The sequence below is a fragment of the Salvelinus sp. IW2-2015 genome, linkage group LG15 (assembly GCF_002910315.2).
Source record: "Salvelinus sp. IW2-2015 linkage group LG15, ASM291031v2, whole genome shotgun sequence".
NCBI classification, from domain to species: Eukaryota; Metazoa; Chordata; class Actinopteri; order Salmoniformes; family Salmonidae; genus Salvelinus; species Salvelinus sp. IW2-2015.
In genome coordinates this window covers 30,702,871-30,728,536 of record NC_036855.1, presented here as the reverse complement: position 1 = coordinate 30,728,536, position 25,666 = coordinate 30,702,871, and the positions used below count along the sequence as shown (strand labels likewise).

General features: G+C 48.0%; 1 protein-coding gene across 4 annotated transcripts in view; it reads right to left on the bottom strand.

The window, feature by feature from the left end:
- Positions 1-7,599: 7,599 nt before the first annotated feature.
- The window catches only part of LOC111974813 (methylcytosine dioxygenase TET3-like), a 61,711-nt gene continuing 43,644 nt past the window's right edge, over positions 7,600-25,666 (bottom strand). For all 4 annotated transcript variants that reach the window (XM_024002821.2, XM_024002822.2, XM_024002823.2 and 1 more), the window contains 9 exons: positions 21,495-24,483; positions 19,357-19,447; positions 14,742-14,835; positions 13,845-14,053; positions 13,365-13,515; positions 13,069-13,158; positions 12,397-12,534; positions 11,507-11,867; positions 7,600-11,104 (listed from right to left, as the gene is read on the bottom strand). In XM_024002821.2, coding sequence (XP_023858589.1) covers positions 9,345-11,104; positions 11,507-11,867; positions 12,397-12,534; positions 13,069-13,158; positions 13,365-13,515; positions 13,845-14,053; positions 14,742-14,835; positions 19,357-19,447; positions 21,495-24,483 — 5,883 coding nt within the window. In that variant the 3' untranslated portion in view covers positions 7,600-9,344. The remainder of the gene's footprint in view (positions 11,105-11,506; positions 11,868-12,396; positions 12,535-13,068; positions 13,159-13,364; positions 13,516-13,844; positions 14,054-14,741; positions 14,836-19,356; positions 19,448-21,494; positions 24,484-25,666) is intronic.

Genomic DNA, 25,666 nt, shown 5'->3' with positions numbered 1-25,666 from the left:
GTCTGCCACTCTGTACCTCCTGGACTCTGATCTGGTTTTGACCTTTTTGCCTGTCCACGACCATTCTCTTGCCTACCCCTTTGGATGAATAAACATTGTAAGACTCCAACCATCTGCCTCCTGTGTCTGCGTTTGGGTCTCACCTTGTGCCTTGATAGCAGCTATGAAATGCATTGCCATTCATTGGAAGGTTGTTTATCTTCCCACAATGGATGGAAGAAATGTCAAGTAATATATCACTGGATTTGATTTATTACAAGATTAAGGGTATACTGTGCAATTTCATAAGGTCTGGATGCCTTATATGGAATACAGTACGACTAAAGGAGTCTGCATTGAAAACATGCCCACGTCAGGGGAGATACCTATTAAGGCAATCCCTAGCTGCTGGGCTGCTCAGTCCTGGCCCTGGGGGTCTGCCGTCCTGTTGGTTGTCACTCTGGCCTTGGCCTAACACACCTGAAACCGATAATGAATGTTTCACTAAGATCCTAAAGGTGAGTGGGGTGTGTTGGGTTGGGGAGCTGCAGGGCTGTGGACCCCTAGGGGCAGGACAGGTTGACCCAGCTATATTGTGTTCAAGTAAAAAGAGTACCATTATGCCTATGATATGAATTATATGGAGGGTCTACTGTTCCTGTGTGTTAATGTGTATGTGTTTTAGAAAACATTTATTTTCCAAACCTTTCCTTGGGGAGGAAGTTGTGTTGGGGGGAGAGTTGAGTTATTGACTAAATTGGTGGGGGTCGGGCGTGCAGGCGGCTTGGGCTGATTGGTCGTTCTGGCAGAAATTTGATAAAGAGGATGTCTTAAGACATTCAAAAGTCTTTGTACTTTATTTGTAAGAGTTGTTCATTTTTTAGGCGATTGGTTAAAGCTGCAACACAATATTGACTATTGAATTACTTTTGAATGTCTATTGAATTATCTAGTTCAGTCTTATCAATCACTTAAACATATCAAATACCTAGCTTGATGACTGTGGGCATTTTTGCTTACTTTGTTGTTCTAAATAGAGACCGCTAGAAGGGCCATGGGTCATATTAGATTGTGTAGAAAGCTTTAGATGCCCCCAAAGAAGGGAGGACCCCCCCAGACCCCTGCCAAGTTATGCCCCCCTCTTCTAAAACCAAAGTTACACCCCTGTGTATTTCATTTGTATTTCAGAGCTGTAGTCTAACTTTCCAATACATGCTGACATGATATTAGGATAGCTATGAGGCTCATATGTGGACAATAATTATATTATGAGACTAAAATAATGGTGGATTGATGAGAAATATATGAAATGGTTTCTGAGGGAAATGCCCTGGTACTGACATTTTCAGTGTCTTCAAGAATTGTAAAGATTAATTTAAAGATATTCTCTGGGTTGGCTTGTTGGGAAGTGCTTGTAATGTATAAAAGAACAGGTGGGAACCATGCTGTAGGTGTAAAGAGAAATGAAATGTATCTTGCAGTAATATAACACTAAGTCTAAGTCCAGCCATCACCTATTTCAATGACAGAACAACAGATTTGGCACTTATGTGAGCAATTCTTTTAGTTCTTGTGGTTATTTAGAACATTTTGGCAGCAGGGTTAAATGACTCTTGCATTATAATGGTCTTGCTTTTGACACTTAAATAGATATGCTTAGAAACGACTGCTCCTGGTCACCGTCATTACATCCTGCAGGGCTTTGACATGGTAACTGTACCAAAAATGGAGGGACACTCAGTCAATGACATTGAACAAAGGACAAGTCTTCAGTTCCTATTGATTTTCGCCACAAAGTGCTTCTTGGCAACAATGCTTTGGCACAATTATTTCCCATTGAAGAAATGATTGAAGATGTGAAATTGAAGTCTTCCACCAGAAAAATAAAACGTAATGCTGGCGTAGACATAGACCTCGACCTTTTGTCAATTGGATTTCCTCAACTCCTGCGTCCTCTCGGCTCCTTTTGAAAAAGGTCAAAGGCTATTGAAGATTGGCGGCGAGGAAAGGGAACGTGGACGAAAATATGTTTGTATGAAATTAAATGCTCTATTATCAGGAAACAAGGTAAGACCCAAGTGCAGACTGTGTGAATTAACAATGTTTATTGTAACAGGGGCAGGCAAACGACAGGTCAAGGCAGGCAAGGGGTCGATAATCCAGAGTAGAGGCCAAGGTACAGGACGGCAGGCAGGCTCATTTAGAGTGGTCAGGCGGGTGGGTACACGGTCAGGACAGGCGAGTGTCAAAAACCAGGAGGACGAGAAAAAGCAAGACTGGGAAAAAATCCATGCGCTGAGAAAAAACACTGGTTGACTTCACCAAACAAGACGAACTGGCACAGACAGACAGAAAACTCAGAGGATAAGTGGGGAAGATGGGCGACACCTAGAGGGGGTGGAGACAAGCACAACCACAGGTGAAACAGATCAGGGCGTGACAATTATATTGACAAGATAGTCGAGCGACCACTCTAACAATGGAAATACATGTTCTCAAAGGTGGAAGGCAGGCAGCTGAGAGGATGCGAGATCAAGTGGGACCATTCTAGCCAATGAGAGGGCAGATGCGTGTGTGAACAACAGCCACAAATTTTATTCAGAGCTAATCTGCTCTGAGTTCCCTGCAAATGTGAATGTGTCTATTTCTTTGATTTATTCTATGCTATCCTTCCAATTTGATTGGCAGCTGAGCTCTGTGAATGAAATCATCATATTTTACATATCATTGTGTTTTTTCTCCTGCTTCTGGGTTTTTGCAGCATGGGCGCACACACAGATATCTATAGAACACAATATTGCTGTGCTGCGACCACGTGGACATGAGGAGGTAACTGAACTGTGCTTTGAGTGATCGTTATTCTAGTTCCAAACTAACATGCTATAAGTCAAATTGACAAAAAATTGTCAAAAATGTTGATCATACCACAAATGATTTTCATTTTTAGCTTTTTATTTATCGCGCAACATAAAACAATATTGTGGGTTGTACCACANAAATTGTCAAAAATGTTGATCATACCACAAATGATTTTCATTTTTAGCTTTTTATTTATCGCGCAACATAAAACAATATTGTGGGTTGTACCACATACACTATGTATTCACATAATACACCATACAGCTACAAAGAGAGACTGAACAAAAACAAAACAACTTTTTTACATACTGCATACTTGACATGAAAAAATAGAACCAAGAACAATCTTTAAACTCAAAAAGGAATGTAGCTGCCAGTTGTGGTGTTTTGTTTGTTTTCTGTTTATTTGGGGCACGATTTAAACTTGAGAACTGAGAGGGGGGTATAAATTGTGATAATATTTGTGTGTGTGTTTATGAGAAGGAGAAAGGGGGACAGAGAGAGGGGGGAGGAAGAGAGAGGGTGGGGGTGAGGGAGATAAGGAGAAAAGGATAGAGAGGGACTGATTATTATAGAATTATTTTCAAAGTTGCTGAAATGACGAGTCCACCAATATCAGCGCATTCGTAACAACCTAAGTATTACAATACTTACAGTGGGGCAAAAAAGTATTTAGTCAGCCACCAATTGTGCAAGTTCTCCCACTTAAAAAGATGAGAGAGGCCTGTAATTTTCATCATAGGTACACTTCAACTATGACAAACAAAATGAGAAAAAAAATCCAGAAAATCACATTGTAGGATTTTTAATGAATTTATTTGCAAATTATGGTGGAAAATAAGTATTTTTTCCACCATAATTTGTACCTATGATGAAAATTACAGGCCTCTCATCTTTTTAAGTGGGAGAACTTGCACAATTGGTGGCTGACTAAATACTTTTTTGCCCCACTGTATATTTGATAAAATTAGCCAATTAGCAATTACATTTTTTGTTGACCAAATTCGATTCTCTCTCATTGACCTCCATACAAAAATTCCTCACTTCGTGGTCATATTTTCGTGTACAGATTTTGGGCTGCGTAAACCCTCTCCCTTCGCCTCTTCCTCTCTGATGAAATGATACTCTCCTATTCCTCTTGCGTGTCATCAGGCAAATTACGTTTACAGTGGTGTATGCCAAAATAAATGTGTACATTTATTTTAAAAAATTAAGCTATTTAAATGAGTTGTGCAAGACATTTTATAGATAAAATGAGACGCATCTTCTTCTTCTTATTCTTCGGTCATGCTTTAACCTCAGACCTCCAAGGAATCCTTGCAGGAAAGCCATCATCCCATCATGAGAGAAAATAGCGTAATTTCATCAAAGTACACCCTGCAACTGATTGGCGACTCTTTTGATTTGGGTGATGAGGTTGAACGATGTTGGATTGGATGTTGCAGGATGTTTAATTCAGTCCAACATATGTTATTTGTTGACCTGGGCAGTGGTTATTTGATTGGGACAGTGTACAGATGGGTAACGGAGGGCGAGACAGAAATGACAAAGTACTGTGTCATGTTCAGAAGTCGTGATAGAGGCGAGGTGCAAAATACATTTTATTCAGAGCTAATCTGTCCTGAGTTCCCTCCAAATGTGAATGTGTCTATTTGTTTGATTTATTCTATGCTATACTTCCAATTTGAATGGCAGCTGATCTCGGTGAATGAAATCATCATATTTTGCATATCATCGTGCTTTTTCTCCTGCTGCTGGGCTCTTGCTGCAAGGTCGCACATGCGCACACACACAGAGACAGACAGTCAGACAGAGACAGTCAGACAGACAGACAGCGAGAGACAGTGACAGACAGACAGACAGACAGACAGACAGACAGACAGACAGACAGACAGACAGACAGACAGACAGACACACACAGACAGATAGACAGAGACAGTCAGACAGACAGAGACAGTGAGAGACGACAGACATACAGAGAGAGACAGTGAGAGGCAGACACAGACAGATAGACAGACATATAGAACATAATATTGCTGTGCTGCCATCACGTGGACATGAAGAGGTAACTGAACTGTGCTTTGAGTGATTATTCTAAGTTGTTGGTCAATAAGTCAAATTGACAAGAAATTGTCAAAAATGTTGATCATACCACAAATGATTTTCATTTTTAGCTTTTTATTTATCGCGCAACATAAAACAATATTTGCGTTGTACCACATACACTATGTATTCACATAATACACCATACAGCTACAAAAGGAGACGAACAAAAACAAAACAACTTTTTACATACTGCATACTTGAGAAAAAAATAGAACAAGAACAATCTTTAACTCAAAAAGGAATGTAGCTGCCATTGTGGTGTTTTGTTTGTTTTCTGTTTATTGGCACGATTTAAACTTGAGAACTGAGAGGGGGTATTAATTGTAATATTTGTCTGCGTTTGTGAGAAGGAGAAAGGGGGAGAAAGAGAGGGGGGAGGGAGAAAAGGATAGAGAGAGGGGGAGAGAAAAGAAGAGATAGGGGGGAGGGTGAGAGAGAGCTAGAAGTATGTGAGGAAATATGTGAGATGTGTAAGCAGTTAGTGAGTGTATAAGTACGTAGAAAATAAGTGCATGAGGAGAAAAATAGCGTGGGAGTACACAAATGTTCCAATATTGTTCCATATTTAACATTCTCCCTCACCATAAAATGTACAACATCCCAAACAGTCATGTTTAATAGAATAGCTTCCGCACATACACTGCAACAAGTTTTCAATTAGATAACAGTCTGTTCACTTCAATATAATATGATCATTCAATCCCATACCAGTTAAAAGTACCTTATGGGGACAAGGATAATAAAAGTGATGTAGAAATGTGTGAGTGCTTCAATTCAACAGTTGTCATTTTTTTTTTCACTGCCTTGAACATGAATGGGAAATTCCCATAAGATCAGCACCGGAGAAGTTCCCCATCCACTGAAACTAACATATTAAAATAATAGTTCCTCTTATCATTCTAAGAGCTCTAAAAAATATCATGGATATAACCCCCCCCCCTCCTCCAAACACACACACCACTATTCCCCACGGGGGACGGGGGGGGGCACCATAGCACCAGCCTCCTTTGAGCATTTTTCTGTTATTTCCATCACGTCTTGAATAGAAATTTACAAAATTCATCTGAAGAACATAATGATCAGCACCCATTATTACATACGGATCATAAATATGACTGGATCATTATAACTGTGTGTGACTCATGCATTGTCGTTCTGAAAGGGGGAGTTTGTTCTAACAGTGAGAATAGAATACAATTGAAACCGGATCATGACTAGTTGTGAGACAAAGGAACAGGCATATTTTCCCCCCAGTCCCTAAGTTAGTCAAAGTCCTGTTGGTCATGTCTGTGACAATCTATGACAATTAACAAAAGACAATATTACAAACTATACTACCAGGTATTATCTGGTGTCTTCCAGTAATGCACTGTACCTTCAGTCGGGTACTACAAGTGTTAAGTTGTCATGGTTTTTCATTACGGTTACATCCGTCACTACTGTTATAATCACTATCATTGATAATAATAACCAACAACCACATTAAAAATGAGTTATGGTGGTGGCAACCTCTCACCTCATAGTCTAACACAATGAACAAGATAGATTGCTGGGGCTACACCTCACCTCTGTCACTAGAGTTCTCTCACACATTTCTGATGAGTTTGATTCTGCACCTGTTTGATTCTCGTGTTTAAAAAAAAAAAAAAAAAAACATATTTTGAGCTCTATTCAATCCGTATCGTTGAAGCGTTACAGATTTCGTGATAGAAATGTAGTCATTTCCCGATTGCGCCGACATGTGATGCATTTAGCGTGAATGCCGTCTCTTCCAACACCGGACCGTTGCGTTTAAATTTCAATTGGGCTTTACCACTGAATTTCTGCGATACGGATTGATTACAGAGCCCTTCGTTTAGCATTGGTTCTCAGAACGGATAGCTAGATATCATACTCAGGTTTATAAGCAGCCTGATTACTGATTAGGTCTATCTCTTCTCATGAAGGGGGACTGGTTGGTTGCTGTCAGAGGTATCGTGTAGTACAGTACTAATGAAATCCGGACAGCAGTATTGAGTATACATCAACAGACACAACAGCACATTGGAAATCTCTGTGTTGCTTTCTGCTGCTGAAGGCTGTCTGACAAACTGACTGGACTTAAAAGCCGGGAATCATTCATGATTTAGTCATTATCCCTCACCAGTTAAATAATCTTACCTAAATATTTTAAATATTTACATTTTTTATCTCTCCCCCCCTCAAAAAAACACAAACCAAAAAAAACAAAGCTTCAAGTTGTCAATAATCTGTTATTTTTTCAAGATTAAAAGTGCTTTTATAAAATCTTTTCTTCTGTATGTACAATTTGTATTACCTATAAAAAAGAAAAAGAAAAACAATCATCATTATCATGTAATAAATAAGAATTAAAAAAAGTGGATTAAAATGAGTTTAGATAAGAGAGCACACAGGGAAGCTGTGGACTGATGTTTTTCATGTTTCTCTGTCCTCTGTGGTGCCTGTGTGTGTTTCTAGCTTTTTGCAACCGTGACCAGTGTCTCTGCAACGTTGAGGTATAGAGAGCTCTATATCGACAACTTCATAAGCACCAGGGTTTTTCATCTCAGAAGTGAAGCACAAGCAGCTCTGCACACACACACACCACACCACACACACACACACACCACACACACACACACACCACACCACACACACACCACACACAACACACACACACCACACACACCACACACACACACACACACACACACACACACACACACACACAAAGCTAAGAGCTGGATAAAACATGCAGCGCTGCACTGAGTGAGAGGCCTCTCTACCAGGCTGAGGAGGATCTTAGTGCAAGATGTGGGAAAAAGATTCACAACCTCTTATAGCCCAGTCCACTGTGGTGCACATTAGATAGAGACAGATGGGGCTCAACCCACTGACTGCAACACGTGACTTCGGGCCAATGCGGGAGGCAGCCAGGATTGGTGAATACGTTTTTACTGGCTCTGTTGTGACAATGTATGCATAGAGACAAACCTAGCTCTGCTTCAAGACAACAAACAGCACCATGCAGAAAGCAGGACTGACTGACTGAGCCCTTTGTGTGTCGACATGTGTAGAGAAAGCACCAGTGTGTGTTTAGGAGTGCATTTCTGTCCACACACTATTCCCATCAATGTCTCCGGTTTCAGTGTAAAGGGCTTGCGTGGCCCGTGCTGCCTGCGGTCATTGGAAGGACCAGACTTTAGCAGCCATGCTTCGGTGGTTTAAAGCAGTAAGGCATTGCTCTGTGCTGGCTGGATGACAAGAGCTTTGTGTGTGCGTGCGTGTGTCTGTGTGTATCAGTGCACCATGTTACAGGGGCTTACAGGGGAGTCATAGAACTGGAGGGATAGATCTCTCAACCAACACCTGAAGGATGATGAGGACTTCTAGTGCCTGTTGTTCTACTCACTCTACGTCTCTGCCATAAAAGCACCCTTCCTTATATTCAGCATCTAGTGCCATGAAGAGTAGAGAAATGGAGTGACTGACATCCTCCCTGTGAAAAGGATGAAGGTCAACATGAAGCACCAATAGAGTGAGGTGGATTGGTAGGGTGAGAGTAACAATGACGAGAGAAGAACCCTTCTCTTCACAGCACGGCAGACAAGACAGGAGTTTTTTTTTAAAAGGCATGAGTTTGGGGACGTTGCTAAAAAAACGGATGGTTCCGAGAAGTTTCTGTGGTTGGTGGCGCTTCTCTTCACTCTTTTGGTAATGATTAGTGATTCAAAATGTTTAGAGTTCTATGCTGGAAAGGCTGTCTTGAGGAGCCATGCAGTGCTGAGAAAGGCCATTCTCCAAATACAGTCACAAGGATGTCAAAGGCCAAAGGAAAAACAACAAAGAAATGGGCAGATTTCCAGAAATATGGGAAAAAAAGAAAGATCCGACTGAGAGACAGAACCCCCTCGGTCAAAGACAAAACCAAAACCAATCACATCATTAATAACAACATTAATGACAAAACAACCATATCAGCAAAAAAAAACTAATCAACTCAGCATCATAAAAATAACAATACCTGTAATAACAACATTGACAGTAACAATAGCAATCGTAATAATATTGATAATAATAGTGATAATTAGGAGGATCATTAAAATTCTATGAAGAAGGAGAAGCGATGGAGTCCCCCCGCGGAGGAAAGAGGACGAGCACCACAGGCAGTGTGTCTGTATGGTCCAGGGTTTGGTCCAAACTGCTGCCTGACATGAGGTAAAAAACAAACAAAACGAGGGGTTAAACCAGTAGTCCCCCTCCGTCTAGCCCAGAGGACACAGAGCAGGAAGAGATGGATGGAGAGAGACACAGGACTAAAGGAAGGGCTGAGACACTCCTCCCTGGCCTGCTCAGCCCTCTCTCCCTCCACCAGTCTGTGTCTGTGTGTCCATCCATCCTCACACAAAGTGGCTGTAGGGCCCGGTGAGGGTGGTAAAGGCGTAGGGGGATACAGTGACGGTAGAGGTGGTGTGTCGCGTGGGGGCCAGCCGCGTCACCGGCCCCTCTCTCTTGTCCGTGGTCTGGCCAGGCCCCGGGCTGGCCCCTGCTGCCGTGGCCCCCAATTTGCGTTTCTTCCCATGTTTGATGTCCTCGTAGGGCAGCCCCAGTAGAGCTGCCTCCTGCTGCCTCTCTCTAGCCCGCTCCGCCAGCATCTTCATCTTGGCCTCCCAGATCCACTGGCCGTGGCACGGCTGGTTCATGTTCTTGTGCTGGTAGAACACCAGGGAAATGCGGGTGGGGTGAGAGCGGTCGGGCCTCTTGAGCGGTGTGGTGGCGTGCAGCTCGCGCCGGGCGCACTCAATCAGGATGGACCCGTGGGCGGGCGCCACCGCCACCCCTCCGATGCTGGGGTCCAAGAAGTTATGCTCGCTGTCTGACCACCGCTCTTCCTCTTCGAGGTTGCGAGGAGTCTCAGCCTGGGACTGTCCATCCGACTGCTGTAGGGCATCGGGGAACAAGCGTCCCTCTGGGGCCGGGGACGGTGTACCTGCCATAGAGCCTCCGGAAGACTTCCAGGCCTTCTCCTGGAGCCCCAAGGGGGTCGAGCCCCAACTCTCGCCCGCCTTGGACCACATCGTGTCGGGGAAGCCTCCGGTGGGACTGGGGCTGTAACCAGCAGGAACCATGCCCATGGGCCAAGCCTTAGGCTGAGGGCTGGAATCAGGGCTGTCCCAGTGGCGGGGGGTGCCGGGGTGTGAGGAGGGAAAGGGGGACGGGGGTATCTTTATGGAGGGGGACGGGGAGGGTGCAGGGGAGGATGTGGGGGTGTTTGGGCCATGGTAAGAGTTCCACTGCTGGGAGTATGGGGAGGGCTGTTGTGGGGGATGCTGATGCTGCTCTTGGGGGTATGGGGACGGGAAAGTCTGCTGAGGTCCCTGCTGGTGGAACTGCTGCTTGTCTGAAGTGAAGGGAGCCTCCGGGGGGCCTGGTGGTTGGAGGTTGCCTTCCCAACTGCTGGGCGCCCTAATGCCGTTGGACTTGTGCCCATGCCAGGGCCCTCCAGTAGCGCCAGGCTGTGGGGTGGTGCTGGGCGTGCCGGGACAGCTCTGGGCATTGACCCCCTTATAAACTGGCATATCCATGGGCTCCTGCTTGATGACGGGGGTCCCTCTGTGGGAGGGCTCTGAGGAGACTGAGGAGGGACGTGATTGGTTGTAGTCAGGCTGGTGAGGGTGTAGGTAAGCGCTGCGTTGGTGTTGGTTGGCTGGGTCTCCGTGCTGCTGCTGCTCGAGGTGGCCTGGGCTCGAGTAGGAGTGAGCCAGCCTCGCCTGGAGGCTCTGAACGTCTGGCTTCTTGTCCACAGGACTGGGGGAAAACTTGGGCCCCATGTGGTGCCAGGAGCCGTTGCAGCCCTCGTAAGTGAGCTCATGGGGGAAAAGTGTGCTAGGGTTGAGGGGGTAGTTGTAGTAGCCATAGGGCAGTGCTGCCGGTATATTAGGGCGGTAGCCATTGACAGGGCCTGGTGGAGGTGGAAGTGCAGGGGGCTGGCCATTGGAAGAGAGGCCTCCCTGTGCGTAGTAGCCAGGGTGGGAGGGGTAGACGTGGTAGGGGTCTGCAGCCTGGGCAGGGTAGCCCTCCAGCTGACCATGGAAGGGCTGGAAGCGCTGGTCCACTGGCTCCTTCTTTATGGTGGGCTTCACCTCCTGCTTAGGGATGGCTGTGGAGGAGGGAAGATAGAGGGGTGATAAGACGGGTAAGATCCAGCGGTTTTAATGGTTCACTTGGTTGGACTTTTGGGATCGATGGGTTTGATTCCTGCATGGGCTGCATACTGTAAGCTGACTAGCTATAGGTGTTAACTGTAGGTCAGTTTGGATTAAAGCATCTACTCTCGGGCTCCCCAACTGGTAGACCATTTGTTCCGGGCCCCTGACCGTCCGTTCAAGAAAAAACGATCCCTGATCTGCTCTATGACCACACTATTATCATCATACTGTAAAGCTGGTTGGAGTTTTGCTCACAATACTAGAGTGATGGGTTTATTGTTATCATAAACCTCACAGCACTCATAAAAGCAACTCTCCTACATGTTTATAGCAGAGTTCAGAGGTCATCTCACCTTTATTGCCATTCTGTCTGACAGGGGAGCCAGCGTGCCGGACCTCCATCTTGATCCCGGGTTTCTCCGGCGTCTCTGTGGGCGTTGGCGGCTGCTGCTTGCCCTTCTTCTTCTCGGAGGCACGGTTCTTAGCGTCCAGGCGGCGCTGGCGGCAGGACTTGGCGCGCTCGGGCAGCTTGCGGACCTCGCGGCGGAAGTTGTTGAGCACCTGAATGGCGCCTGTACGCATCTTTTGCCGCTGGCCCTCCTCGCTGCCGAACTCGTCTGTGAGGGCGGCCTTGTAGAGGGGAAGTACGTGGAGCTGCTCGTCCTCTGGGATCTCCCCCACCTTACGGTTGTCCTCTTTAGTCAGAGTGCACACCTGGGGGTGAACAGAGGGGTTTTAGGCGTAGCGAGAGAGACAGGGTAACTGCTGTGTGTCGTACAGTTGTCCTGCACAACTTTCAAGTTTTATGTACGGTGTGTGTACGGTGATACACTGGCCAATGAAATTCTTACTTGCAGGTTCCTTCTCGACAATGCAACAACAATAAGAAATAATAAAAGATAAGAATACGACCATAAAGTAAATGGCTCAGTAGAATAGAATAAACATTTTAGTCCAATATTTACACATGCTTTGTGGAAGGGGGGATTGGGGGGCAAGTGCACCTGGACCGTACAGGGGGAGTGGTAGGGATGGAGGAAGGGTTAGGGTGGGACACTCGCTGTCTGTTCTATCCTCATGTAGTCAGACACAGACTCTATGCCAACCCCCATATGCCCCCACACACAGCGGAGCATCCATACAATGTCCACACATAGAGAGGGAAAGAGCGAGAAAGAAGATTGACGAGAGAGTGACGGAGAGAGAACGAGACGGGGGGTAGAGGTGGGTCTGTGTGTCGTACCACGGTGCAGCCGTTGTAGAGGTTGTGCTGGTCCTTGTGGGCGTGGGCACAGAAGTCCATGCAGGCGGTGACGCCGGAGAACGGCCGGCCTTCCTTCAGACCCAACCTGCAGTCTGTGGCTTTCGTCTCATTCTGACACTGAGGGACAGGAGAGGGGAGGACACAAGTTGGGTTAGCGTGGTTTTACTCTACAGACCGTATCTAACACTCATAGCAGCCGGGAGTTTTTATTGTGCACTTTTTGGAGGGAAGTCTACAAAGTTCTTCTCCAGCGGAGTGTAAAATCACTGAGAGACACAGGGAAGAGGATGGCATGTCCAAGAGCAACCTGTTACAGTACACAACATATCTAACATCCTTCAGCTTGTTTTGTTTACTTTCAGAGGAACCGTCTACTATTTACAGTTCTGGTGCTGTTCTCAGTTAGGTGTACACTCTTAGAAAAAAGGGTTCTTCGGCTGTCCCCATAGGAGAACCGTTTTGGGTTCCATGTAGAACCCTCTGTGGGAAGGGTCCTACAATGAACCCGAACGGGTTCTACACGGAACCAAAAAGGGTTCTTCAAAGGGTTCTCCTATGGGGACAGCCGACGAACCCTTTCAGGCTCGAGATGGCACCTTTTTTGGCAGGTAGGTGATGGTAGGTGATGGTGTGTGAAAAGGCAGATGTTACCTGGTTACTGTATGCCTGTGGGGCCAGCTGCTTGTACAGGGGAGCCACCTCAGTGGCCAGATCCTGGAAGTTATCCCTGAGTTGATCCTCCTAACATACACACAAAGACAGATACCCTGGTAGCTCAATCACAGTGTTAGCTTAGTGTGGTGAGGTCAATAATAATAATTCTACACAGGTGGTATGTAGTATTTGGATATAAAAGCAAGGAAGGGAGGCATCTCTTGTCTGTGGAGGCTGCACAACCTTTTTCAAGTCTCAGTAGTACAGATATGATACTACACATAGTCCCTTACCTCTTGGGGGTGGTCTCCTGTTAGTCTGAACTTGCGTGGTGTTTTGCTGCGGGCGTACTTGCAGCCGTTGAAGTACATGCTCCAGGAACAGCCGAAGGAGAAGGAAGCTCCACAGCTGTCGGGGTCCTTGCCTTGGCACGCGCACGTACGACTGCAGGCAGGCAGGGGGAGACAGAGAGCACGAACACAGTCAGCACCACTCACAACCCGATCAGACACTCACAAGGTAATGTTCATCGTTCAGAAAGAGAACGCCTCAGTGCATTGAATGTCTATTGAAAACGACAATGAAATGGTCTGCAGTCCATAAGTAGACTAACTTACTCATTTATTTTCATGCACAGATGTTTTGTCTGTAAGCCTCCCTCAGTGCGCCATCTAAACATCTTTGCACTGCTGAGTTTACTGCTAATTTAAAAGAGAATATAAGCATATTCAGATGACTCATTCGTGGTTCTGTGAATGTTTCCTGTCACTCACTCGTCGTTGAGTCCACAGCGGCGGCTAGTGGGGTTGCCGAACTGTGTGAGGCTGGCGGAGAGCTCTCGATAGAGCTTGTCGCCTAGCGCCCGGGGCACGCCCTCCCACGCCATGATGAGGATGATGATGAAGGCGTTGGGACAGTGGTGACCCGTCCGGGGACGCACCAGACACAGCAACTTCTCTGTCTCACTGCCCCGACGAATCACCTGACAGGAGAGGGGGAGGGACAGAAAAGGGGGGGAGGGGGCGAGAGTGAGAAAGGGAGAGGGAGAGAGAGCGCGTGCGAGAGAGAGAGATTGACACCTGTATTCTCCTCTACTCCTCTCCTCTACTATCAATAGTGTCTGTTGAGAAGCCATGAAACCATTAGCAGGGTGTCAAAGAGAGTGACAGAGGTAGAGACTTCCAACTGGGAAGGAGAGGGATCAGGGAGACCCCCTGCTGGACCCCCTACTGCTCTACTGTCTGAGGGTGAGGCTGTGGTGTTTGTCCACTACCATCTCCTCTGCTCTACTCCCCCTCATTTTCACTAATGGCTATTAGTATATAGAAGAGAGAAAAAAACACACGTGTGAAGTGTCTGTTTGGTTTTACAATGTCTGATGAAACGTTGTGTGTTGATAAGAAATTGTTTGTGGTTACCAACACTAGTGTGTTGTGTCAGCCCAAGGGCCTGTCTGTTTGTGCTACCATGCCAACCCCCTGTCACTCATTGTCATGTTTGGCTTGGTAATGAGACCAATGGAGTTGGTTAGAGCACACACAGATCTGGGACCAGGTGTTGACACACAAATCTGGGACTGGGTGTTGACACACAGATCTGGGACCAGGTGTTGTGTAGGGTTAGGCTTTGTTTGTTCTGTGAGAGGTAGGTTCAGTGTTTTATGTACTCACCCACTTGGCGATGGGACATCCCTGAGAGCTCTTGCCTTCCCGGCCGGTGTAGACTACCTTTTCAATACGGATAGCATCTCCCTTCTCTCCATACCTGCACCGAGAGACAGACAGCACAGTGTGAGTGTATACTGTATGTCTTCCTGAACACAACAGTTCAACTGTATTGTATTCAGTATGAAACATTCACATCGTGCCTTAAAACACCCGTTAGCTGTGAAATATTAACTAAATATACCACACGCCCTCTGGCATTATTGTAGCCTATGTGCTTCTGCATGACCATAATGCAAATGTTTGAGAGTTGAAGGTGTCTTGTCAAACACAGAAACCACAAGCTGGCTGGCCAAGAGGAGTGTTCACAGGACGCCGTTGATATTCACAGAGGCGTGACAGTAGCAGCCAAAGCCCAACATAATCTGACCAGAACATTCTTAGTCAGTGTGTCTGATGAAGAGAATGAAACCCGAAACCTTTCAGGGCCGTCCACACCAAGTGCGATAACTATAACGATAATTATAACCATATCATTTTTTTTTGTTTTGTTTTTATCGTTCCAATTCAAGTGAACAGGAGTATTCGCGCTTCAATGACAACGACAAATAGAGCGGCGAGCGCTAACGAGAGCTACAGTTTGTCCCTGTCCCTCAGATGATAAAACGTTGACAACCAATCAAAAAGAGTTTTGTTCTTGGTTGAAGAGTTTGTTCTTGGTTCTAGGTGTGCGAGGCTGCTTGGAACAGGAGAGAAGGCAAAGTGCACAGTAACGTTGCATGAATGACTGGGCATGTGTGAGCATATTGGTGGCCACATTAACTACAGGACGACTTGGGAGAATGATCAACGTCAAAACAGCGCATATCTGTACGAGAAGGCCATATTCTCTGATGGTATCTGTTAACGGAGATACAACCTGACACAATACACACTATGATGAGCCTGCTAATGTGCCTTTCTGGACCTTGTAAACGGCAAAGAAAAGTCCCATTAGCCTACTGATCCAAATGGTTGCAAAGGCTTTATGCAGTTATTTCGGCATGAATCATTCAAAACAGGACGTTTAAGCAGTTACTCAAATTAGCAAATGCATCACTGCAGTATATAGTCCTATAGAGTAATTGTGTACTCATTTGCTACAATAATACATTCCTCATTGCACTGTGTCGTTGTATCCTAGGTAGAATAATGTTCTTGGTTTAAAAATGCAGAAGTAATCAATAGTGGAGCTTTGTGTGCCAGAGGGGACTTGCAGAGCGCAGCCTGGAGGAATGCACATATTTATTTATTTGTCTTGCACTTTGACAGGTAAATATGTATAGCCCTACTATTTAGATAATGACTGGCCTAATATTTAGCTTCTTACTTCAGCTACAGAACTCTAGCCGTTCTCTTCCAGCTGTTCCAGTGCTCAATAGGCTATATGGCTACGGACGCGAGCCTCTCCACTATTCTTCTTCTCGTGAAATCGCAGGAAAAGCTATAGGCTAGAAAAGAAATAGGACATTTCTTTAGCACTTTTTTATACTAGTCCTACTATCCTTTTGTGGAGAGAAGCAGACTTGCTCTTGCTAAAATGTGAAATAGGCGACGCTGGGCCAATTGTGCGCCGCCCTATGGGACTCCCGATCACGGCCGGTTGTGACTCAGCCTGGGATCGAACTCAGGTCTATAGTGACGCCTCTAGCACTGCGATGTAGTTCCTTAAACCGTTGCGCCACTCGGGAGGCCCCAAAATGATTATGTTTTAATCAAACATTATACCTGTTTGAGCTCCTTGCGGTCAATTTGCAATCGACTAATTATTTGTAAATATGTTTTGGCCCCCCGACCATCTGCTGAAGAAAAAAATCATCCCTCGGCTGAACCTAGTTGATGATCGCTGGCCTACAGCCTCCAATAGGATGCTTTGATCAGTTGATTGACAGGTGTACCGCAGAACGATAAACTGTCCGCTGGTGAGGATGCTCGTCAACGTCTATAGTTCTGTATAATTCATCATTATAGTTATCGTTATGTTGTAGATGGCCCTTACTCCAACCTTAAACCTAACCCTTACTCTAACCCTAAACCATAACCCTAGCAAGCGGTTGCATATCAACATGTGCAGTTGATCATTTGTGGATAGTATGACCTAATCTCTTGATCATCAACTATCCAAATAAAGTGTAACCGCATCAGTGTGCGTTTGCTTGGTATATGTGTATGTGCCTGGTTAGGTTCTGGCGCGTGTGTCTCTCGCTGCACAATGTGTAGAGAGATGTGGTTGGGTTAGCGACCAGCATTACTCAGATGTTCCTTCTTCCCTGTGTATCATACCTGTCATGTTGATAACGTCACCCCTGACCGGGTCTATCATGGTGTGACACATGTGGCTTTGTCCTTAATGGGAACTCATTCACCAATCATCAGCCGGTCAAAGTGTGTTGGCTCGGCCTCCACGGGGGTGGGCCAATGGGGTCAGAGGTGGGTCAGGGGTCAGGAGGAGACTATGGAGGGCTTTAGTTCTTACGTCATCTCTCAAACAAAGAAGGCTCTCCCTCCTCTCCTCACCTATCCTCCCCCCATCCACCCTGATCAGTCACTGGTCTATAGAAACAGTCCTCTGTCAATATAATGGCCAGTCCCTCTCGGCCCCGGTCCCCTACACAACAATGTGTGGGACCCAACCTAAGCAGCCCCCCCATGTTTAGTCAGTGAAAACTCAGCTGCCATTGAACTATTCCAGTTTTGTCAGTTGAGATTTGCATAAGTATTAGGATACATGGTAAATGTGATTGTTTCCATTCCCTAGTTTCACGTTACCATTCTCCCAAGAGGAATTCTGAAACTGAGTCTATCCATTCCTGAATGCAAATGTACTCAGTTTGATTCTCATTCTCTCTCTCTCTCTCCCTTCCCCTCTCCTCTCCTCTCTCTTCCCTCTCTCCTCTCTCTGCTGCTCTCTCTTACTCTTCTTCCTCCTCTCCTCTCTCTCTCTCTCCTCTCTGCTCTCTCCTCTCTCTCTCTCTCCCTTCCTCTTCTCTTCTCGTCTCTCTCTCTCTCTCTCTGCTCTCTCTCTCTCTCTGCTCTCTCTCTCATCTCCTCTTGCTCTCTTCTCTTCTCTCCTCTGCGTCGTCTCTCCTTCTCTCTCTTCTTCGGGTCTTTCTCGCTCTCTCTCTCTCTCTCTCTCTCTCTCCTCTCTTCGGATATATATATACTATATATATCTACACCTCTCTTTCTGTCCTCCTCCTTCCATCTCTCCCTGCCTCTCCTTTTCTTGTCTCTTCCCACCTCTTCTACCTATCTCTCCTTTCTCTGTCTCTTCCTCTATCTCTCCCTACTTCCCTCTCGCTGTCTCTTCCATTCCTCTCTCCCTGACTTCTCCTTTTTCTCTGTCTCTTCCTCTCCTCTCTCCCTACTTCTCCTCGTCTGTCTCTTCCTCTCCTCTCTCCTACTTCTCTCTCTCTGATTCTTCCTCTCATCTCCCCGTACTTCTACTTTTCGATCTTGTCTCTTTCCTCTCATCTTCTCCTACTTCTCCTCTCTCTGGTCTCTTCCCCTCATCTCTACCTTCGTCTCCTTTCTCTGTCGTATTCCTCTCCTCTATTCCCTACTTCTCCTCTCTCCTTCTCTTTCCTCTCATCTCTCCCTACTCTCCTCTTCTCTGTCTTTCCCCTCATCTCTACCTATCTCTCCGTTTCTCTGTCTCTACCTTCTTCATCTCCTCCGCTACTTTCCTCTCTCTGTCTCTTTCTCTCACTCTCCCTACGCGCTCCTATCCCTCTCTTTAGCCAGACTGACCTTCCTCTGTTTGGTCTTGATCTGCTGATTGGCTATTTCCTGTTCCTCCTACTTGGATTTCTGGGTCAGGATTCCCTGGGGACAGATCACAGAGTGTTAATGGGGAGGCGGGACGAGAGAGATAGGAGGACAGCAGCACTGGGGAGAGCAGGCAAAATATAGAGAGGCGAAGGCATGGAGAGAGAGAGGGGGAAGAAGAGAGATGAAAGCTAGCCTCACAGCTGTGAGCAGAGTTTGATTGCCCAAGAACTGCTTGTTCACAGGCAGAGGAGAGGAGAGAGAAGGAATGGAGAGAAGGGGAGAGAAAGAGAGGGGCGAAGGGAGGGAAAGGGGGCGAAGAGAGGAAAGCGAGGGAAGAGAAAGGCGCAGGAGTCGGGGATAGAGAGGGAGAGAGAGAAGGGGAAAGGGAGACAGAGAAGGAGAAAGGGAGAGGAGAGAGACGGAGAAGGGGAGAGACAGGGAGAGGGGGAGAGAGAGGAAGAGGGGACAGGAGAGAAGGAGGAAGAGGGAGAGGGAGAATGAGAGAGGGAGAGAGAGACTGTGAAGAAGAGGACAACTAGCTCTTCTCTAGGTGAATCAGGAGACTGCCATTGCGAGTTGCGTGGCTGTAATCTAGGGGGCTAAAATCCCTGGACAAGCAAAATACTGTTGTAGCTAGTGTGTAGTGTTTCCTCCACCCCCCCGCCCCCCATCAATTTCAGTCCATGCTCCTTTCCCCTGCCTTATCTAGAGGGAAATACTAGTATGCATCATACTCCTATGGTTTCTGAGTTATTTCAGTCTATGTCAGTCTCTTCTCTAACAGGTATCAAGTATGCTCCAGAAGTCTCACCTGGTCTCCATCAGGTCTCGAATGGAGGCCACAGTGGGCCCAGAGCCCAAGTGATTGTAGTACGGACCCTCATCCTTCTCTAGGATTTGCTCTGTAAGGAGAGAGAGAGAGAGAGTTACAGACAGAGTTCACAATGCAGTCCAAATTCAACCACCATTGTAACTTCCACTCAACAGTATTTGTATGATTTGGATTAGTGCAGGACAGTTCTGTGACATTGCAGGTATCAGAAGTAGTAGTGCCCAATTATTCAGATCTAACAAGCCATGGAAACAACGAGGAACCATAGATTGGTGTGACTGAAGCCAGATGTAAAACCACACACACTTCCTGTATCCTGTGACTGACTATGTTATGACAGGGGAATAGTAGTGAGCTTCTGAATAGAGGGAGAGTCTGGGTGGGGACACTATAGTAGAAACAAGGGGGTTTGAGAGAGCGAATGAGTCAGTGTGTGCGTGTGTTTTTGTGTGTGTGTGTGTGTGTGTGTGTGTGTGTATGTGTGTGTGTGTGTGGTTGTGTGTGTTGTGTGTGTCGTGTTTGCTTTGCCGGGTTTGGTGCACCCTTTGTGTAGTGTGTGTGTGTGTGTCTGTGTGTTGTGTGTGTGAAATGTGTGTGCGTGCCTGCGTGTCTGCATGCGTCTGTGTAAGAAGGAAAGCTAGAGTATGAGAGAGTGTATCTGAGGTCACATTCCTGTGACAGTGCAGGGAGGAACCAAGGCAAGGCGTGGTCAGAGAGAAGCAGGAAATACTACACAGGACTACTGGCCTAAATAGTGTGTGAGAAAATAGTTGTGTGAGGGGGGAGTAGTGGTTCCATGTTTGGAATCAGCAGAGTAGAGGGATTTGTAAAACTATGCTTGCTTCTCTGAGAGTGAGAGAAAGACAGAGAGAGAGAGAGAGAGAGAGAGAGAGAGAGAGGTTCGGTGAAAGAGAGGAGTGAATGAGCGAATGTGTGGGTGTGTGAGGGAGTCGGGTTACACATGGGGTGTTTCCGTGTGGTGTTGACAGGGCAGTGTGTAAATAGGCTTCACTATGGAGACCCGTTGTCTGGTGGCCTTTTCTCTTGGTAACAGCCTTACAGCACACGGCATAGCAAGTGTTCCCTGCAGCTGCTCTCTCTCTCTCTCTCTCTCTCTCTCTATGTCTCCCTTCTCTCCCTCCCCGTGATCCCTGGTCAAAAGTAGTGCACTAAATAGGGCACGCAAATAATAGTGCACATTTGGGAAGCGGACCGAGAGGTCGTGTGCCACTTTGTCAGACATGTAGCCTTGACAGAGTGGCCTGCTCTGTGCTGTCTGCCAGCCAGACCCACACAATGGACTCCTTCTTGTGTCGTATTACTCTCACCGTCTCCCTCTGAACCTTGCACTGTAGCTGACTGGAGAGTAGAGGCCCGGGACACACAAGCCTGCATCACACTCACCTCGGCAACACACAATCCGGCAACACAAACACACTCCGGCTGGCAACACACACATTCTCAGACACACTCATGTGATGTTCAGAGAGAGGAGCTGGAGCAGAAGTGACTGGGCCACTTGATGTATACCTCTTGATAAACTGGGTGGTTGGTGCCCTGAATGCTGATTGGCTGACAGCCATGGTATATCAGACCGTTTACCATGGGTATGACAAAACATTTATTTGTACTGCTCTAATTACGTTGGTAACCAGTTTATAATAGCAATAAGGCACCTCGGGGGTTTGTGATATATTGCCAATATACCACGGCTAAGGGCTGTGTCCAGGCACTCTGCGTTGCGTTGTGCGTAAGAACAGCCCTTAGACGTGGTATATTGGCCATATACCACACCCCCTCGGGCCTTATCGCTTAAATATACCTGCTGCTGCCTGCTGTATAGCATCAGCCACTGCTGTACAGTATACTTAATGTTTTCTAGTAATCCTAAATGTATGGAGTGAGAGGATTTCAAGATAGCATACATGTCTTCTATAGGAGTGTTGTTTGTTTCTATACTAGATACTATATCGTTTTCTGGTTTTATTATGTACGCCAAAACATTTGTGTGCAGCCTACTTACTGGGAGTGTAAAGCATGTGTAACTCTGGGGCCCAGCAGTGGTCGAAATGTAGCTACATTAAAACTGCGCAGTTCAACACAGACAAACTACTCACCGACACAGTCGCAGGTGGGGAACTCAGCCTGGAGGTCCTTGGCGGGGATGTCTAGCAGACTTTTAGTGGGCGTGTCCAGGTAGCGTAGCGGCGACTCCAGGAAGCCTTTTAGGGAGGGGTTGAGGGGGAAGCCGTCCTTAGTGGGGGTGTCGTCCTCGCCCCCCTCAGAGAATGATCCAGTGGTGGAGAGGACAGCCACGTTCCCATTGGTCTCGATCTTCATGCGCTTGGGCAGCGGGGACGCGGAGGGGGAGAGAGGCACGGTGAAGGGGTCTTCAAGGACGCGGTGCTGCAGCTGCTCCAGATGGGCCTCTTGGCGCAGCGAGAGAGGCAACTGGGCCCCCTCGGGCTGCTCCTCCATGGGGCTCTCAGTGGAGGGCTGTGTGGCGGAGGTATAGGATGCTTCACTCACACCCCTTGTCACATTCTCCGTGTCCACCTCCATGTCCTGGTCTGCTGGTGGGGCTGTTGTAGAAGCTAAGGGAGTGGGGCTGCAGGACTGGGTGGCGGTGGCGGCGCTGGACGGTGACGCGGGCCTGGCTTGTCCTGAGGTAATGTTGGGCTGAGAATCTATCACCACGGGCTGGGCTGAGGCTGAGGGGGACTGGTCCTGAGGCTGGATCTGAGGAGGGCAGGGCACTGGGGCCGAGGATGAACTGTCCCCGAACTCTGCCTCGAACTGGAGGATCAGCTCCTCAAACTTGGGGTCCAGGGAGCTGAGGCCTGGTATGGACTGAGAGGTGGTGGAGGTCTGTGTGGCGCCGGCCTCCCCTGAGCTAGCCGGGGCGTCCGGGACTGCAGGGAGAGGCAGAGGGGTTGAGACGGCTGGACTGTTTACAGAGAAGGCAGGAGCAGTGACAGAGCGTGCAATAGAAGAGTTTAAAATGGATACCTGAGATTGGGCCGGGGTTGGGAGGCCTGCGGCAGCCTGAGTGGGGTTACTGAGGAGGGGGAAGGTAGGGAAAGGGAGAGAACCTGAATGGACGCTGGCCAGAGGCAGGGCTCCGATCAGTGGAGACGGTTTCTGTATGGAGATCTGGCTGTGAGGCAGGAAGGTTGGCAGGGAGGCCTTCTGCTTGGTTTTCTTGATGACTATCGTCTTGGGTTTTGGACCTGGATAGAGCAGCATCCCTGGTTGCTGCTTGAGGAGCGGCGATGTCCCCGCCGTGCTCTTCCTCCTCTTGGGCTCCTTGGGCTCCTGCTTGATGGCCACAGGGATGAGGTGGCCCTCGGGGCCCATCTGTTGGGGCCACCACTTGCGGAGGTTCTGGCAGGCCTGGGTGGGCCGTGGAGGGCAGAGGCCTGGGGGGACGGGAGGATTAGAGAAGAGGTTCCTCTTGTGGTGAAGGTGCTGCTGCAGGGCTGTCTGGGTGGAGTAGTGGATGGCTGCGCTGCCCGCGGAGAGAGGTGGACCAGGATACCCAGGCTGCTGCTGGCCGTTCATCAGGCCGTAGCGACCGCCCATGTAGGCACAGGCAGCGCTCTGGAACTCCCCAGAGTTGACCTCCTGCTTGACCTGAGGCATCCCTGGTTCCTGCTTGATGTGGTGGTGTGGGATAGGCAGCTTGAAGGGGTCATTTATGTACTTTCCGCTGGAGTCCCCCAGTAACTGTTTGAGCTCGGACATGGGGTCGCCAACGCTGTGGCCACCGGATGGAGGGGCGAAGTGAGACTGCTGGGAGTCTGAGTTCATCATCATCCACTGGTTCCTCTGCTCTTGGATTCCTCCAGGGGCCTGCTGCTGCTGCCACTGCTGAGGGTGGGGGCTGCCTGCCTGGGTCTGCCCGGGGAAAAGCAAAGTGGAGGACGGGAGAGGGGAGGCGTGGGCCGGTTGACCCTGGGACTGGGGTCTGTGCTGCTGCTCCCACGACACAGAGCTCTGCTTGGGGTACAGTCCAGGGGGGACAGATTGTGACCGCGAGGAGGACAAAGAGGACATGGGGCTGGGGGAGGAGGGGAGCAAGCGGTTGCCGTGCTGGGGGTGTAGAGGGGGTTGTTGGTGGCTGGTGGAGGAGGCCTGGGCAGGAGGGACCACAGTCTGGGGTACGGTGGCAGACAGCTGGGTCAGGGCCTCGATGGCTATGGCCGTCTGCAGACTGACGTTCTTCTCCTTGGCGATGGAGAGGACCTGAGGTGAGCAGGGGACAGAGCCTGGGCGTTGGCCCTGTTGGTGTGGGTGAAGGGGTGGACAGGAGGGCGGGTTACCTCCATTGACATGGGGGTGAGGACGGTGGTGGGGGTGAGGGGGCTGTTGTGAATGTGGTGGCTGTTGATGAGGCGGCGTGTCGGCGGCCATCTTGGAACAGGGTGTGTTGTTGTCCTGCTCCTCCCCTGCCCCCGCCTGTTTGAGCCTCTTTTCCAGCCACTCCAAGTAGTCTGGGCAGTCCGGCCCATCACAGTCACAGTTTGGGGGCTTGTGGCCGTGCCTCGCTTGGCTCAGGGCGGTCTTCAGGGTGGTCTGCAGGGTGTTCAAGTCCTCTGGGGGGCTAGCCTGGTCCCCTCCCTCTGGGGCTTGGAGCCTGGCTTGAGCCGCGGCCCCCTTAGCAGTGCCCATCTCCTGGTTGAACTTCTCATACAGCTGGGCGGTGTAGGACTGGGCCTCGGGGATGGGGGCCAGGGAGCCCACATTAACGCTGGCTGAGAAGGCTACCAGATTGCGTGCGTCCTCCATGTCTGCCTCGTGGACAGGCTTCCCAGGAGTCCTACCACTACTGCTCCAGCCACTGCAGGGCAGCTGCTTCTGGGGTTGAGGGGCTTTGCCCTGCCCAGGTACCCAACCCTGTCCTGGGGGAACACTCCCTGACCGATGGGGCTCCCTCTGGGTGTCCAGGCCGGCTCCACCCTCCTCATTGGTGTCACTGGGTTGCCGGCTCACCCCATTGGTCGGTTCCAGGCTCAACGAACCGCCTTCTTCGAGGCGGTCATGTGACCCAGTTTCCATCTGGCCTCCTCTTCTGGGGCCATCCACTGAACCAGTGTCCGAAACAGTCTGAGAGAGAGAGAGGGAGGACACAGATGAAAGAGGTTAGAGACCAGAAGAAAAAAAATAGGAACTGTGCACCAAGTTGGAATAAGCAATAGCAATCAATATACAAAAATATATTGTTTTAACATGTTAACAAGTTTTTATTCAGTTGATGATCTTAGCTTAAAATCATACTCAAACAAAGCATTCACAGAGAAGGGCAAATCAACATATCATAATGATTATGACAGAGCACTGGCTAGAATCCATTCCTCATTTCAGATGTCTTGGTTTGGGTTCCACCCACCCGCCCACCCACCCACACCCACACACACACTTCCAGTTGGGGAAATGAATGAACTGTTGCTTCAACAGTGTTTCCACAATGATCAGAGTGTTGAAGTCACAGACCATGTGACATCATTGCGCAGTAATGCTCGCGCTACTTACTACACACAGCAGTCAGCCCATGTAAAAGTTTACCACCACCCCCCCAAAGGCACAAAGGATCACACAAATTATTATTTAAAAAGTAATCAAATATACACAATATCTGTTTTACTCAAGGAAGAACGAGGAGAATGCTGTGAACTACGGGCAACATTACTGCATCTCAAACCATTCACTTCTATAGTTACAGGTAATAAACTTTCAACTCAACTTCCCTATTTAAATGTCAACATATTACCAGTGTATATATTAGCTCTATACGTTGTCAATGACTGTCTATTAGCCAAGCGGGGTTCCTGGTTCCTGATCCTGTGGTCCTGAACCTCTCCCTCCCTTAGGCCTTTATGACTGGGGAGTATCTATCTATCTCGACGGGACTGCTGCATTCAACACCTGTCATATCACCATGAGGTAACTAGACACGCTCAATAAATGCATGATGGATCCACAAACGCAATAGGAATGTGTCAAGGATCTAGAGAGCAAAGATGTAGCAAAGAGTGGTGTGGTAATTAAGCAATAAGGTTCCGAGGTGGTGTGGTATATGGCCAATATACCACGTCTAAAGGCTGTTCTTAAGCGCGACGCAACCCGGAGTGCCTGGACACAGCCCTTAGCCATGGTATATTGGCCATATATCACAAACCCCCGAGGTGCCTTATTGCTTTTATATTTTGGTTAACAACATAATTAGAGCAGTAAAAATATATGTTTAGTACTGTTTTTTTTTTATTTCCTTACTTATCTATTGTTCACC